The sequence below is a fragment of the Symphalangus syndactylus genome, chromosome 13 (assembly GCF_028878055.3).
Source record: "Symphalangus syndactylus isolate Jambi chromosome 13, NHGRI_mSymSyn1-v2.1_pri, whole genome shotgun sequence".
Taxonomy (NCBI): Eukaryota; Metazoa; Chordata; class Mammalia; order Primates; family Hylobatidae; genus Symphalangus; species Symphalangus syndactylus.
The window spans coordinates 108,614,485-108,631,108 of NC_072435.2; the positions used below are offsets into that span (position 1 = coordinate 108,614,485).

The 16,624-nt window shown below is 47.4% G+C and overlaps 1 protein-coding gene across 5 annotated transcripts in view; it reads left to right on the plus strand.

The window, feature by feature from the left end:
• The first annotated feature begins 366 nt into the window (after positions 1 to 366).
• Positions 367 to 16,624, plus strand: part of OAS3 (2'-5'-oligoadenylate synthetase 3) — a 35,155-nt gene continuing 18,897 nt past the window's right edge. For 3 of the 5 annotated variants that reach the window (XM_063614533.1, XM_063614534.1, XM_055235943.2), the window contains exons 1-7: positions 367 to 1,071; positions 3,946 to 4,228; positions 6,825 to 7,000; positions 9,081 to 9,319; positions 10,283 to 10,436; positions 11,206 to 11,550; positions 13,060 to 13,342. In XM_063614533.1, coding sequence (XP_063470603.1) covers positions 895 to 1,071; positions 3,946 to 4,228; positions 6,825 to 7,000; positions 9,081 to 9,319; positions 10,283 to 10,436; positions 11,206 to 11,550; positions 13,060 to 13,342 — 1,657 coding nt within the window. In that variant the 5' untranslated portion in view covers positions 367 to 894. The remainder of the gene's footprint in view (positions 1,072 to 3,945; positions 4,229 to 6,824; positions 7,001 to 9,080; positions 9,320 to 10,282; positions 10,437 to 11,205; positions 11,551 to 13,059; positions 13,343 to 16,624) is intronic. The other 2 variants (XM_055235942.2, XM_055235944.2) reach the window with 1 other exon arrangement.

Consider the following 16,624-nt stretch of genomic DNA (forward strand, 5'->3'; position numbering starts at 1 on the left):
TATTGTTGTGCAAGGTACCATCCTAAACTGACTGACTTTCCTTCCTCCTTCTCCTCCAAAATAATTTTTAATTCCTGCAGATAGACTTTAGATCGTGTGTTTGAAGTTTTTAAAAATGGAATTTTTATTGGAACTGCATTACACATATAAATTATTTAGGAAGATTTGGCTTCTGAAGAGGGCAGCTCTGTGGGCTTGGGCTGGGTTTGAATCCAGCCAGACAACTTTCCAGCTGTGTTACCTTGGTCAGTTACCTAGTTCCTCTGTACCTTGACTTCCTCATCTGTCAAATGGGTGATGATAACAGCACCCACACCATGGTCGTTGGGAGGAGTCAGTGAGAGTCTCCAAGTGCGCTTTATTATCATTGGTGGTGGTAGTGGTGTTTAGGACGCATCCCTCAGTCAGACAGTGAGATAGGACTTCTCCGTTTATTAAATCCTGACCTTTTTTTTTTTTCCACGTAAAACCTGCACATTTCTGAAATGCTCAGAGTACGTTACTCGGCATGTACCCGTACGTTCTGTGGGTATACTTTGTTAGGTTGTGATTAGTTCGTTGGAGCTGGTGGTTGCAGGGACGGCTGGAAGCAAGGAGATAAAGGAGAGGAAGTCGTAGCTGGGAAGGGGACCAGGAAGTGGGTGTCAGTTTCAAGAGCTGCTAGCAAGAAACGAAACTGAAAGCAGGGAATTTCGCAAGTTTGGGGAGGAGGAGAGAAACCTGGGGAAGACAGGAACTGCAGCGCCCGTCCCCGTTTCACGCCACGCGCGGGGGACCGAGGACCTAGGACCTGGCGAGCTGGGCGTGGTGCAGAGAGCCGGGCGGGGAAACGAAACCAGAAATCCGAAGGCCGCGCCAGAGCCCTGCTTCCCCTCGCACCTGCGCCGGGCGGCCATGGACTTGTACAGCACCCCGGCCGCCGCGCTGGACAGGTTCGTGGCCACAAGGCTGCAGCCGCGGAAGGAGTTCGTAGAGAAGGCGCGGCGCGCCCTGGGCGCCCTGGCCGCTGCCCTGAGGGAGCGCGGGGGCCGCCCCGGCGCTGCTGCCCCGCGGGTGCTGAAAACTGCCAAGGTGAGGTCCCACCTCGGGGTCTTTATGTGTCCAAAGGGGAGTCCTGGGAGGACGCTTAAGCCTCCCATAGCCTTACGGTGGGAGTGGCTTTATCCGCTTGTGCACCTCATTGATTTCTTTAACAAATACTTCCAATGTGCCAGCCCCGTGCTAACTCCCCCGAACATACGAGCCAGGTAGATACTCTTAAGCCCGCTTGACAGATGGAGAAAATGAGGCACAGAGAGGCACAGTGACGTGTCCAATCCTGTAAGAGGCCCAGCCAGGATTCAAATCCAAGTAGCCTGATTCCTGCATCTCTGCTCTCAGAGGCTGCTTCTCATCCATTCATTCACTCACTCACTCACTCACTCACTCACTCACCCAGTCATTCAAACAGACTGTGAGCCTCACACTATGCCAGACCCTAAGGATACAGAAGTAATAATACTCCGTAACAGCCAGAGTAGCCCAATTTATTGAGACATTATCAAATAACAATGAAAATTATCCCATTAAATGAGTATTACCTCATTTCATCCTCATGCTCAGTGAGGTAGGTACTATTGTACCTGTTTTATGGATAGGCAAACTGAGGCTAGACGCTAAATTACTGCTCTGAGTCACTTTTTTTTTTTTTTTTTGAGACAGGGTCTCGCTCTGTCACCCAGGCTGGAGTGCAGTAGTGCGATCTTGGCTCACTGCAACCTCCGCCTCCTGGGCTCGAGTTATTCTCACACCTCAGCCTCCCGAGTAGCTGGCACTACAGGCGCACACCACCACACCTGGCTAATTATTTGCATTTTTTGTAGAGATAGTTTTGCTGTGTTGCCCAGGCTGGTCTGGAACTCTTGGGCTCAAGTGATCCACTTGCCTCAGCCTCTCAAAGTGCTGGGATTACAGGTGTGAGCCACCATGCCCAGGTAATGTTTGCATTTTTTGTAGAGATGGGATTTCACCATATTGCCCAGGCTCTGGGTCACTTTTTGTCACTTAAATACAGCCACACTGCCACTGTGATCCCAGGACACTCGCAGATTCAGGGAGGAGACAAGTCATGAGCTACCTTATCCTCAGGGTAAATTTGGGGGTGCCAGGAGTGGATTGATGGAGGGAACCTGGGTGTGCTAGAGCAGATTTGGAGGTTGTCAGGAGAGGGAGTGAAAACGCAGAGTAGAAATGGCCTCAGAGCACCTAGTGGTTCCTGGGGCTGACTCTCAGCTTAGGAGGTGGGGAAGGAGGACAGACTTGTCGCCTAGGAGGTGTGAAGTCCCGTTTCTACCTCGGAGATGGACAGGAGGGATTTCTGTGCAGCAAGGGAAAGCCCTGGCATCCTTAGCTTCCCTGGAAAGGGGTGGGGAGGGGGGTCTGGAGCACGATCTCCCTGTGCTTTCATTTTCTCCTTTGTAAAGCGAGCACCGTGCAATCTCCCTCTGCTTTCGTTTCGTCTTTTGTAAAGTGGTACCTTCCTTCTGCGGCTGTGAGGAAGGTTCAATGAGATGAGAGTGTGCAAAATGTGCAGGAAGTGCCCAGCCTGTAATATTCCCTGCTCCCACTTTGTCAGCAGCCCCCAGATTGTGGGAGCTGGAGGTAAAAGGACTGGCATAATCATCGGGATAAGTAGGGGGTCCCAGTTTGGGGCAAGACTTGCTCCTGGAGGGCTCCATCCTGGTTCTTGCTGTTTACTGGCTGTGTAACTCATTTCACCGTCTGAGCCTCACTCCCCATATCTGCAACCACATGTAACTACATCACAGTTGTTTTGTGTTGGAAGTGAGATTAGAGACATCAGATCCCAGACACAGAACAGTGGCTCTGACAATGTTTAGGAGTTTCTTTTCCAAATCCTCAGGTTGGAAGCTTTGCCAAAAGAAACACTAATCACACAGGTCTCAGAAATTGAGTCATACCACAGTTCTGTACCCATTCTGGGCAAAAATTGCGAACGTGTGTTCTGCGAAGCAGAATTTGTTTTACCAGCAGTCTTGAGTTTTTAAAAAGTTAGTTGCCAACATTTAAAAATCATGGATATAGGCCTGGAACGGTGGTTCATGCCTGTAATCCCAGCACTTTGGGAGGCCAAGGAGGGCAGATCACTTGAGGTCAGGAATTCGAGACCAGTCTGGCAAACATGGTGAAACCCCATCTCTACTAAAAATACAAAAATTAGCCAGGCATGGTGGCGCATGCCTATAGTCCCAGCTACTCGGGAGGCTGAGGTGGGAAAATCGCTTGAACTCGTGAGATGGAGGTTGCAGTGAGCTGAGATGGTGCCACTGCACTCCAGCCTAGGCAACAGAGTAAGTCTCTGTCGCAAAACTAAAAATAAAAATTAAATTAAAAGTATGGATTTAGCCCAGCACGGTGGTGCATGCCTGTAGTCTCAGACACTTGGGAGGCTGAGGCAAGAAGATCACTCGAGCCCAAGAGTTCCAGGCTGCAGTGAGATACAATCGTGTCTGTGAATAGCCACTGCACTCTAGCCTGGGAAACACAGCAAGACCCCATCTCTTTAAAAAAATGTAAAAACTAGCCAGGCATGGTGGCGTGTGCCTCTAGTCTCAACTACTTGAGAGGCTGAGGCAGGGGGATCACTCGAGCTCAGGAGTTCAAGGCCGCAGGGAGCTATGATTATGTCACTGCGTTCCAGCCTGGGTGACAGAACAAGACCCTGTTTCTATGGAAAAAAAAATCATGGGTTTACATGTTAAAATTGCTTCTCTTGAAATCTCAAGCTTGGCTACCCTGGGCCCACATTCCCGCGTGGCTTCAATGCCTAGAGCCATGTGGCCACAGTCTCTCGCCAGCACACTCGCCTCACTCGAGTTTCCTGCCAGGTTGCAAGGACACTAGAATTGGACAGTATGAAATTCTGAGTTATTTTTCTTTGCCCAGGGAGGCTCCTCTGGCCGGGGCACAGCTCTCAAGGGTGGCTGTGATTCTGAACTTGTCATCTTCCTCGACTGCTTCAAGAGCTATGTGGACCAGAGGGCCCGCCGTGCAGAGATCCTCAGTGAGATGCGGGTGTTGCTGGAATTCTGGTGGCAGAACCCGGTCCCTGGTCTGATCCTCAAGTTTCCTGAGCAGAGCGTGCCTGGGGCCCTGCAGTTCCGCCTGACATCCGTAGATCTTGAGGACTGGATGGATGTTAGCCTGGTGCCTGCCTTTGATGTCCTGGGTGAGGGCTTCCTAGACCATTCCAGGGTTGGGGGCAAGATCATTGGGAACAACACAGGACTTCCAATTCTAGCCCAGCCACCAACTTGCTGTGTGACCTGGGCCGGCCTCTACCCCTCTCTCAGCCTCAGTCTGGGGACTAAACATATTGGACGTGTGCCAGACGAAGGCAGATAAACCCCAGTTCCTCCTGGGTCTGTGGTCCTGCTGTCAAGATGCTTGGCCCTCCCACAGGCATCTGGGAGTTTCCCTCAGCCACTGCCTGGAGCGGTTACTGCTCAGCCCTTCCACAAATACTCCCAAAAGCTAAGCCAGGTGGACATGTGGCTAGCAGTAGGGGCCTGGGGACAAAACCATAATTCTGCAAAATCTTGTATTTTATGTTGAAAACATTAATGTGATTTTTGCGTTCTCCTTCGTAATACACCTATGCTTGAGTTAAGATAAAAATAGGCCTCTGTGTCCTCATCTGTAAAATGAGGATAATACCAATGGGGATAATAGTAATCTTATAGAGTTGTCAGAAGAATTAAATGCACTAATATGAGTAATCAAACTTGGAAGTGTGTCTAGTGGGCCAGGCGCAGTGGCTCATGCCTGTAACCCCAGCTTTGGGAGGCCAAGGTAGAGATTGCTTGAGCCCAGGGGTTCAAGATCAGCCTTGGCAAAATAGCAAGATCTAATCTCTACAAATAATAATAATGTGAAAAATAGCCAGGTGTAGTAGTACAGGCCTCCCTGTGGTCCCAGCTACTGGAGAGGCTGAGGTGGGAGGACTGTTTGAGCCCAGGCAGTGGAGGCTGCAGTGAGTTGTGATTTTGCCACTACAATCTGTCTGAGTAAGACTCTTCTTAAAAAAAAAGAAAAAAGAATGTCTAGCATGTGATAAGGGTTGTAAGATGTTTGCTATTATTATTTCTATTATCGTTGTTGTTTCTATTATTATTGCTATTATTATTATTATTTACCTTGAAGATCTGAGGGATAGCTTTATCCTTTGGGCAGATAGCCACATCCCCTATGCCTGGTACCCTATGCCTAGTGTATCCACATACTGGGTACACACACATACACACACACACACACACGCACACACATTTTTAAGACAGGATCTCACTCTGTCACCCAGGTTGGAGTGTAGTGGCATGATCACTGCAACCTCTATCCTGGGTTCATGCAATCCTCCCACCTCAGCCTCCCAAGTAGCTGGGACTACAGGCATGCACCACCATGCCTGGCTAATTTTTGTATTTGTATTTCACCATGATGTCTAGGCTGGTCTTGAACTTCTGGGATCAAATGATCCACCTGCCTCAGCCTCCCAAAGTGCTAGGATTACAGGCATGAGCCACCACACCCAGCCTGGGTACACATATGTTAGTCATAATAGTTACTACTTATTAAATGCTTAACTATTCCAAGAACTTCACATGTTTTATCTCATCAATTCTTCACAACAAACTTATGAGGTCTGTACTATTTCAGCTTCAATTTCACCATTGGGGAAACTGAGGCTCAGAGACATACAGTGACCCACCCAAAGCCACACAGCAGGCAAGTGGTAGCAGCAACCTCAGGGAATTACGGAAAGTGTTTACTTCTCCCAAGCCATGCCCATGGGAGTGGTGGAGGAAAAGGCGCACCCTGTAAAGTCCGCTGGCTCTGAGCTCAAATCCTGCCTCCATCGCATGCTGGCTGTATAATCTTGGGCAAAGCATGGAATTGCTCTGTGCCTCAGCTTCCTCAGCTATCAAATGGGATGAAGAACTGTACTTGCCTCATAGGGTTGTGGTGGGGATACATGTAAAGACCTTCTGTCCAGTGTCCAGTATGCAGTAAAAAAATATTTTTTTTCTAAGACAGTGTCTCGCTCTGTCCCCCAGGCTGGAGTGCAGTGGTATGATCTCAGCTCACTGCAGCCTCCGCCTCCTGAGTTCAAGCGATTCTCGTGCTTCAGCCTCTGGAGTAGCTGGGATTACAGGCGAGTGCCACCATGACTGGCTAATTTTTGTATATTTTTAGTAGAGATAGAGTTTCACGATATTGGCCAGGCTGGTCTCGAACTCCTGACCTCAGGTGAACCTCCCACCTTGGCCTCCCAAAGTGCTGGGATTACAGGTGTGAGCCACAGTGCCAGGCCTGTAGTAAAAAATATCAACAACCACTGCTAAAGGATCAGGGCTTTTTGCCTTTTATTTCTTGGGCATCGTTTTCCTCTCCGTGACACCTCTTAATTAAGGATATGTAGAGTGGTGTTTTGAGGAAGGCTCAGGGAGAAGAGTTGCCAGGCTGCAGGTACTGCTGACTCAGCTGCAAGCATCTTTCCTGTTTAACTATCTCGGAATGCAGCTGCTCCTCTTTGAGCTGTTGCTCTAGGGACTGCCTGGCCATTTGGGATGGAGTGCCGCTCTTCTTCCCTGCCTCCTGAAAAGCTCCGGGCTCTCTTCCCAGTCCCCCGACTCCCATGTTGCCAGATTTCTTCCCCTCCAAATTCTTCCCATTCTCTGTCAGCGTCCCAGGCTGAGCTCGGCACCAACACCGCCCTCCATCCTGTGTCCTAAGTGCCCTTCCTAACTCACAGCGCTTCACACCAACAGGTCAGGCCGGCTCCGGCGTCAAACCCAAGCCACAAGTCTACTCTACCCTCCTCAACGCTGGCTGCCAAGGGGGCGAGCATGCGGCCTGCTTCACAGAGCTGCGGAGGAACTTTGTGAACATTCGCCCAGCCAAGTTGAAGAACCTAATCTTGCTGGTGAAGCACTGGTACCACCAGGTGAAGCCACTTGGAAGGGTTTCTCCAGACATGTGACTATTTGCTTTGTGCTTTCATAGTCGTGAAACTGTTGTCTTACATTTAGTGGCCATTCATGTTCTCTTTCTGCGAATTGTCTGTTTATGTCCCTTGTGTATTATTTTCTCTTGGGTTAGCTGTCTTGTTATTGATTTGTTGAAGCTCTTTATATATTGTGGATACTGATCCTTATTTAGTTAATATAATGCATTCTTCCAATATTCTTCCAGTCTGTGTCTTGGGCTTTTACTTTGTTTAAAGGTTATTTGTAGGACAAAATATCTAGTTTAATGTACTCAGATATATCCTTTGAAAAATGAGTTATTCTTTGTGTGTCTTAAGAAGTCTTTCCCTATCCTGCCAGGTGCAGTGGCTCATGGCTGGAATCCCAGCACTTTGAGTGGCTGAGGCAGATGGATCACTTGAGGTCAGGAGTTCAAGACCAGCCTGGCCAACATGGTGAAACCCTGTCTCTTCTAAAAATACAAAATGTAGCCGGGCGTGGTGGTACACACCTGTAATTCCAGTTAGTTAGGAGGCTGAGGCAGGAGAATTGCTTGAACCTAGGAGGCAGAGGTTGCAGTAAGCCAAGATTGTACCACTATACTCCAGCCTGGGTGACAGAGCCAGACTCCATCTCAAGAAAAAAAAAAAAGAGGTCTTTCCCTATCCTGACTTTGTAAAATGACTCTTTCATATTTCCTGCCATCATAGTGTTTCCCATTGTATTTCTGTTCATATTCAGGGCTTTGGCCTGTCTGGTATGGTATGAGGTAATGCGGAGTTGGTACACCTCCCTCCCCAGCCTCAGGGATGCTCCCTTGCTCTGTTCATGTTTGTTGCCAGACTCTTATGCACTGGGGAAAGTGTGCCCAGCCTATGCCTGGAGATGGGGGAACAGGCTACCCCAAAATCTTGCAGCACATGGACCAGTTATCATAAGCAGGTCTATCTAGGAAGAGATTCTGGATTCCAGTTCTGGCTCAGCCATCTTCTTGCTGTGTGACCCTGGACAAGTTCCTAGCCTTCTCTGGGCCTCTGTTTCCTCCACTTGCACATAAAGAAATATATGCGTCGGCAAATCTTACTCAGGTTCTTTCCACATAAGATTATCCAGGGGCAGAAAATGCTAATAGCCTGGTACTTCTTCAAAGGGCAAACTGCTGGGTATGGTGGCTCACGCCTGTGGTCCTCTCTACGCAGGAGGCTGAGGCGGGAAGATCACTTGAGCCCAGGAGTTCAAGTCTGCAGTGACCTATGATTGAGCCACTGCACTTCAGCCTGGGCAACAGAGCAAGACTCTGTCTATAAATTAATTAATTAATTAATTAATACAACTATGGAGCCAGCCTGGTTGGGTGTTAGATATTCTATCTTGATCTAGGTGGTGGGTACACGTGTGCACCCAGGCATGTTTGTCACCCCAAAGAGAGGGGGTAAGTGGAGGGAGTGTGGAGATGCTGGGTGCTTCTAGCCAGGGGGGTCACCTTCTGGCAAGCTGAAGCATCCCCTCTGGAGTTACCCAGAGGCCTGGGATTCTTGCCTTGGCATGGAGTAATCCCTCCCTGGTACATGGAGATCCCAAGTATATGGTGCACAAATAGAAATCATGCATTTTGGGATGGGGGATAGACGGCTGGTGTGAGGAGGGAAGGACAGAGTTCTGGCCTGCTGCCCCACCCCACTCCAGGGGTGAAAGGGCGACAACTTGGTGTCCTTCTCCAATCAGCCACGCAACTGGGACCCCAGATCTGCTTCACCTTTATTTGAGGATAGGTAGCAATTTCAGACTACCCTTGGCTTCTCTCTGACTGCTCCCTGCCTCCTTGGGACTTGAAACTTACACCCCTCCCTCCCACCACTCCCCCATCATGTGAGCCAACCACTTGGCTGAAGCTACCAGTGAGGGCTGGTGAGAAATGCCACTTGTTCTTGGAACAGGCTTGGAACACAGCATCTTGCCTCAGGCTCAGCCTGGAAGGCCCCCAGTCTGGTTATGCAGAGAGCTGGCTCTCTTTCCTCCCCTTCTTCCTTCTGAGTCCCCTGCAATGCCCTCTCACAGGTGTGCCTACAGAGGTTGTGGAAGGAGACACTGCCCCCGGTCTATGCCCTGGAATTGCTGACCATCTTCGCCTGGGAGCAGGGCTGTAAGAAGGATGCTTTCAGCCTAGCCGAAGGCCTCCGGACTGTCCTGGGCCTGATCCGACAGCATCAGCACCTGTGTGTTTTCTGGACTGTCAACTATGGCTTTGAGGACCCTGCAGTTGGGCAGTTCTTGCAGCGGCAGCTTAAGAGACCCAGGTACTTCCTAATAGCCCACCATCTGCTCTCCTGTCCCGGGGCCAGGGGGAGATAATTAACAAGGACAAAACCAGTTACATCTACTGAGTGCTTGGGTGTAGAGGCCAAAGCAAAATGCTCCATGTACATGTTTTAATTCGCTGGACTCAGCCCAGATGCACATTAGAACTACCTGGGGGAGTTTTAAAAAATATACCAGTGCCTGACCCCACATGCTTTATGTGCGACTGTTTTGCTGATGTATAGCAGAAAGTGCATGTTCTGACGACTGTGTGAAGACTGCATACTTTGAAACCACCACCCAGATCATGGTAGAATATTTCCAGCACCCCACTGGTCCCCTGTCAGTCAGTTACCTTCCAAAATAACCCCACTTACACTGTTATAATTACAATTGTGCCTTTTCTTAAATCTTATTTAAATGGAATCATACCACATGTACTTTTGTGTCTGGCTTTTCGTTCTGTTCTCAAGATTAAGTCTTTGAGATTTAACTATATAGTTGTGGATCATTCTTTTTTGTTGCTGTATAGTATTCCATTGTGTGAATTTATCAAAATATGTTGTCTATCTACTGATGATGGACATTTGAGTTCTTTCAACTTGGAACTATTACAAATAGGGCCATTATAAACATTCTTGGACATGTTTTTTTGGTGCATATGCATGTCTGTTGGAAATATACCTAGGAATGAAATTGCTGAATTGTAGGGTGTAACTCAAGAGCCCTTGAGAGTGGATCCTGGTATCTCGTGATTCCAATGTGCAGCCAGGGTTGACAATGATAAGCAGGCGATGTTATTTTCCTCATTTTGCTGATGAGGAAATCGAGGCTCAGAGAAGGTAAATCATTTGCCCCAGGTCACACAGCTGGAAAGTAGCAGAGATGCGATTGGAACCAGGTCCGTTTCACTCCAGAGCCTTCTTACTAACCAGAACCTTCTTGTCTTTCTGAAATTGCAGGCCTGTGATCCTGGACCCAGCTGACCCCACATGGGACCTGGGGAATGGGGCAGCCTGGCACTGGGATTTGCTAGCCCGGGAGGCAGCATCCTGCTATGACCACCCATGCTTTCTGAAGGGGATGGGGGACCCGGTGCAGTCTTGGAAGGGGCCGGTAAGTGAGGGGGCCCCAGGACCCTTGGGTTTTGCACTTATGTTTATGTGTCCAGTGTTTTCTGAGCATCTACTACGTGCCATATGGTGTGGAACAGGCTATAAAAAGCAGGGGTGGCCGGGCGTGGTGGCTCATGCCTGTAATCTCAACACATTGGGAGGCTGAGGTGGGCAGATTGCCTGAGGTCAGGAGTTCGAGACCAGCCTGGACAATATGGTGAAACCTCGTCTCTACTAAAAATATGAAAATTAGCCAGGCGTGGTGGTGGGTGCGTGTAATCCCAGCTACTCGAGAGACTGAGGCAGGAGAATTGCTTGAACCAGGGAGGCGGAGGTTGCAATGAGCTGAGATCACTCCATTGCACTCTAGTCTGGGCAACAGAGTAAGACTCCGTCTCAAAAAAAAAAAAAAAAAAAAAAAAAAAAAAAAACATGCACAGGGCATCAGGCATGTAAAACAGTCTTATCACCAAGCTCAAGCTGAAACTGTCCAGGGGAAGGAGTCCTTTGTTTTTCTGCAGCTATGGTCTGCTTACCAGACCTTTCTGCCCATCACAAGGGCACCCATTTTGCAGTTTATCCCTTCAGAAAGGTACCTTTTTCAACTCTGCCCAAAGATGCCATATGGGTTAGCCGTGGCCCTCCCACTTCCCCTCTCTGAGCCTCAGTCACCCTGACTGTACAAGGGGCAGGAGCTGGGGAGAGAAGGCATTGGGTTGATGCAGAAACCTCTGCACCTGGCTGAAGCAGCTCCTTCAATGACCTTCCAGGGCCTTCCACATCCTGGATGCTCAGGTTTGGGCCACCCCATCCAGCTAGACCCTAACCAGAAGACCCCTGAAAACAGCAAGAGCCTCAATGCTGTGTACCCAAGAGCAGGGAGCAAACTTCCCTCATGCCCAGCTCCTGGCCTCACTGGGGCAGCCAGCATCGTCCCCTCTGTGCCGGGAATGGCCTTGGACCTGTCTCAGATCCCCACCAAGGAGCTGGACCGCTTCATCCAGGACCACCTGAAGCCGAGCCCCCAGTTCCAGGAGCAGGTGAAAAAGGCCATTGACATCATCTTGCGCTGCCTCCGTGAGAACTGCGTTCACAAGGCCTCAAGAGTCAGTAAAGTGAGTTGGGCCAGTGGAGACACAGGGGGGACCCTATCGAGGGATCAGCGTGGGGAAGGGAAGGGGTTACAGCAATGGAGCTGAGGTTGGGCTGGGGAACTGGACGGCCCAGGAAGGGTAATTTGCTGGCTTAAATAAAATATATTTAGGTGCCAGCTTAGATTTTCTTTTTTTAATGATACAGTTTTTAAAACACTATTACAAGAATCAGATCACTTCCCTCCTCAGCTCAAAATTCTCCATGGTTTCACAGGGTGCAGAGGCCTCAAGTCCTATAGGATGGGCCCTGGTCTCCCTCTGGCCTTGACTTACTCCACACTGGCCTCCTGGCTGCTCTGAGCTTACCAGGTCCACAGGACAATTCAAGGCCTCTGTAGTGGCTGTTTTCTCTTCCTAGAAGAAAATGAGAATTCTCTTCCCCAACCATTTGGCCCTCTCTCTCTCTCTCTCGCTCTCTCTCTCTCTCTGTCCCTCCTCTTCAAGGTTCTTGATCTGATGTCCTCTTCCACTGAGGCCTGACCACGCAATTTAAAATTGCAGTCTCGCCTGGGCACGGTGGCTCATGCCTGTAATCCTAGCACTTTGGGAGGCCAAGGTGGGCAGATCACCTGAGGTCAGGAGTTCGAGACCACCCTGGCCAACATGGTGAAACCCTGTCTCTACTGAAAATACAAAAATTAGCTGGGCATGGTGACGGGCCCCTGTAATCCCAGCTACTCGGGAGGCTGAGGCAGGAAAATCACTTGAACCCGGGAGGCAGAGGTTGCAGTGAGCTGAGACTGTGCCACTGCACTCCAGCCTGGGTGAGAAGAGTGAAACTCCGTCTCAAAAATAAAAATAAATAAATAAAACTGAAATTGTAGTCTTGCACTACCAGCCCCCTTTCTGCTCTGCAAAGCACTTAGCATTTTCTCAGGACCTGTTGTTTACTGATGGTCCCTTCCTTCCCTCCCCCAGCCAGCATATAAGTTCCAGAAGAACAGAAATTGTGTATCCTCTCTTCTTCTTTCTTTCCTGCAACAAACATTTAGTGAGCACTTACATGTACCGGGATATGTGTGATATCCTGTGTGAGGGAGGGAGGGAGGGAGGGAATTGATGGAAATAGGGCAACAGAGCACAATTGCAGGCTCTATTTGGCCTTGGGACCTCAATTTGCAACTACTGACTGGCCCAGATGTGCAGTCAGTAGATGCTGCAGATAGTAAGCTAAAATGTTTGGTCGCTGCCCCTAGTCAATTCCACCTCCGTTATCTGTTGCTGCAGGTTGGTCTGACTTAGCTCAGGCTTCATGGATCAGAGGGCAGATGCAGGCAGATACAACTTGACTCTCTGTCACAATTCTAAGAGGTCACAGGACCCATGCAGTCGGCCTCTGTCATAGTGCCCAGACCTGACATCAGCGAGAGGGCAGGTTCCAGGCTGTAGATGGGGCGCAGGTGACGGGATCATAGTCCAACTCCCAGGCTCCTAGAGGGTCCCTGGTCTGAGCTGTTCTTCCTTCCACAGGGGGGCTCATTTGGCCGGGGCACAGACCTAAGGGATGGCTGTGATGTTGAACTCATCATCTTCCTCAACTGCTTCACGGACTACAAGGACCAGGGGCCCCGCCGCGCAGAGATCCTTGATGAGATGCGAGTGCAGCTAGAATCCTGGTGGCAGGACCAGGTCCCCGGCCTGAGTCTTCAGTTTCCTGAGCAGAATGTGCCTGAGGCTCTGCAGTTCCAGCTGGTGTCCACGGCCCTGAAGAGCTGGATGGATGTTAGCCTGCTGCCTGCCTTTGATGCTGTGGGTGAGGGCGCCCAGCCTGTCCCTTGGAGAGTGATAGGGACCTCAGGTGCCCACCTAACAGGGGTGCCTGCCATCCTCTTTGTGATCCTAATTCTCCTACTTGACCAAGCATTGAAAACTACTTTGAGATACTGAAAGTAATCATCACCATCAAATCTTACAACTCTTTAGTGCTTTAACTTTACAAAGATTTTAATTATGAAATGTTTCAAGCATACAGAAAACTACAGACATCACACACCCATGTACCCCAATTCAGATTTAACAAATGTTAACAGTAGACATATCTGCTTGGTATTTTTTTAAAGAAATTTCTCATATTATAATTTTCTTCCTTATTTTAAAGGGTTTACTTTATGGTTCATTTTTTTTTAACTTTTGGAAGTGAATCTTAGCTTACTAATTGTCAGTTTTAGTCAATGCAATTAAAGCTACCCATTTCCCTTTCAGTATCACATTAGCTACAGTGCAAGTCTTTTGTTTGACATGTATAATTTTTATTATCATTCCGGTCTAAATATTTTGTACTTGTAATTATGACATTGTTGTTTGTGCTTTCATCCATGAATATTTGGAAGTAGCTTTCCAAATGAATGTTTTAGAGATTTGTTTGCTTTCGGCATTTACCTATTATCTTTTTTAAAACTGTAGTCAGAAAACATACTTCATGTGATATCAATTTTTTGGAATTTGTTGGCATTTCTTAGGTTGCCTATGGTTGAAAAGAATGCATGCTTATCCCAGCACTTTGGGAGGCCAAGGCAGGTGGGTCACTTGAGGTCAGGAGTTCAAGACCAGCCTGGCCATAGTGAAACCCCATCTCCACTAAAAATACAAAAAAAAAAAAAAAAAAATAGCCTGGCGTGGTGGCACGCACCTGTAATTACAGCTACTCGGGAGACTGAGGCAGGAAAATCACTTGAACCTGGGAGGCGGAGGTTGCAGTGAGCCAAGATTGCACCACTGCACTCCAGCCTGGGAGACAGAGTGAAACTCCATCTCATGCGTTCCATTGCTGAATGCGGACTTCTATACAGGTCCTTTAGATCTAGCTTATGACTTTTTGCTCAGATAATTTTTTGTTTGGTCTCTCAATTTCTGAGTAAGATGTCTTAAAATCTCCTGCTCTGAATGGATATTTATCCATTGCTCCTTGCAATTCTGTAAAGTTTTGTTTTTAATATTTTGAGGCTCTGTTATTGAGAACATATAAGTGCATAATTATGATATTTTATTGGATTGTTCTTTTATTATTAAGTAATAATCTTCATTATTTCTGAAAGTTATCTTTGTCTTAAAGCCTTTTGTCTGATATTAATAGAGCTGCAGTCCTCCTTTGTCAGCATTTTCCTGATGTACCCTCTCTACTATTTATTTTCTAGCATGTGTTATTAAATTGTACCCGTTACAGGCAGCACAAAGCTAAAAGACAAAAATGAAACAAGCAACAATGATATAATGATTTTCAAGGGCTTAATAATATCTTGGAACAGGCCGGGCACGGTGGCTCACGCTTGTAATCCCAGCACTTTGGGAGGCCGAGGCGGGCGGATCATGAGGTCAGGAGATCGAGACCACGGTGAAACCCTGTCTCTACTAAAAATACAAAAAATTAGCCGGGCGTGGTGGCGGGCGCCTGTAGTCCCAGCTACCCGGAGAGGCTGAGGCAGGAGAATGGCGTGAACCCGGGAGGCGGAGCTTGCAGTGAGCCGAGATTGCGCCACTGCACTCCAGCCTGGGTGAGAGAGCGAGACTCCGTCTCAAAAAATAATAATAATAATAATAATATCTTGGAACTAAACTACCAGACACTAATAATAGGGGAGATTATTTCTTTTATTTTTGTTTTTACAGTCTATGCAAATTAAAACCTATTAATATAATTAACAAATTTTTTCACCATTGCTACTTGATTTTCTGTTCTTCCTTCTGGATTCATTTTCCTTCTTACAGAAATACATCTTTTAGTACTTTTTCAGAAAGGGTTTATGAGTGACAAATTTTTCTCAGACTTTGTCTAAAACCATTTCTGTTTCACCTCCAGGCTTGAATGGGATGCTTGACACTTGTTTTCCTTAGTTCTGCTGTCTTCTTACCTGTTGTTGCTGATGAGAAGTCTCTGTCAGTTATTGATTTTTTGTTGTTAATTATCTGTTTTTTGTTTGCATGCATGAATTTTGTTTGTTCATTTTCTTTTGATTTCCCTTTTGGTGGCTTTTAAGACTTTCTCTTGGTTCATAGTATTCTTCAGTTTCTCTTTGATGTATCTGTGTATAGATTTCTTTTTTTTCTATGATTTTTTTTATTATACTTTAAGTTCTAGGGTACATGTGCACAACGTGCAGGTTTGTTACATATGTATACATGTGTCACGTTGGTGTGCTGCACCCATTAACTCGTCATTTACATTAGGTATATCTCCTAATGCTATCCCTCCCCACTCCCCCAACCCCACGACAGGCCCTGGTGTGTGATGTTCCCCACCGTGTGTCCAAGTGTTCTCATTGTTCAATTCCCACCTGTGAGTGAGAACATGTGGTGTTTGGTTTTCTGCTCCTGTGTTAGTTTGCTCAGAATGATGGTTTCCAACTTCATCCATGTCCCTACAAAGGACATGAACTCATCATTTTTTATGGCTGCATAGTATTCCATGGTGTATATGTGCCAGATTTTCTTAATCCAGTCTGTCATTGATGGACATTTGGGTTGGTTCCAAGTCTTTGCTATTGTGAATAGTGCCACAATAAACATACGTGTGCATGTGTCTTTCTAGCAGCATGATTTATAGTCCTTTGGGTATATACCCGGTAATGGGATGGCTGGATCAAATGGTATTTCTAGTTCTAGATCCTTGAGGAATCACCACACTGTCTTCCACAATGGTTGAACTAGTTTACAGTCCCACCAACAGTGTAAAAGTGTTCCTATTTCTCCACATCCTCTCCAGCATCTGTTGTTTCCTGATTTTTTGATGATCGCCATTCTAACTGGTGTGAGATGGTATCTCATTGTAGTTTTGATTTGCATTTCTCTGATAGCCAGTGATGATGAGCATTTTTTCATGTGTCTGTTGGCTGCATAAATGTCTTCTTTTGAGAAGTGTCTGTTCATATCCTTTACCCACTTTTTGATGGGGTTTGATTTTTTTCTTGTAAATTTGTTTAAGTTCTTTGTAGATTCTGGATATTAGCCCTTTGTCAGATAAGTAGATTGTAAAAATTTTCTTCCATTCTGTAGGTTGCTTGTTCACTGTGATGACAGTTTCTTTTGCTGTGCAGAAGCT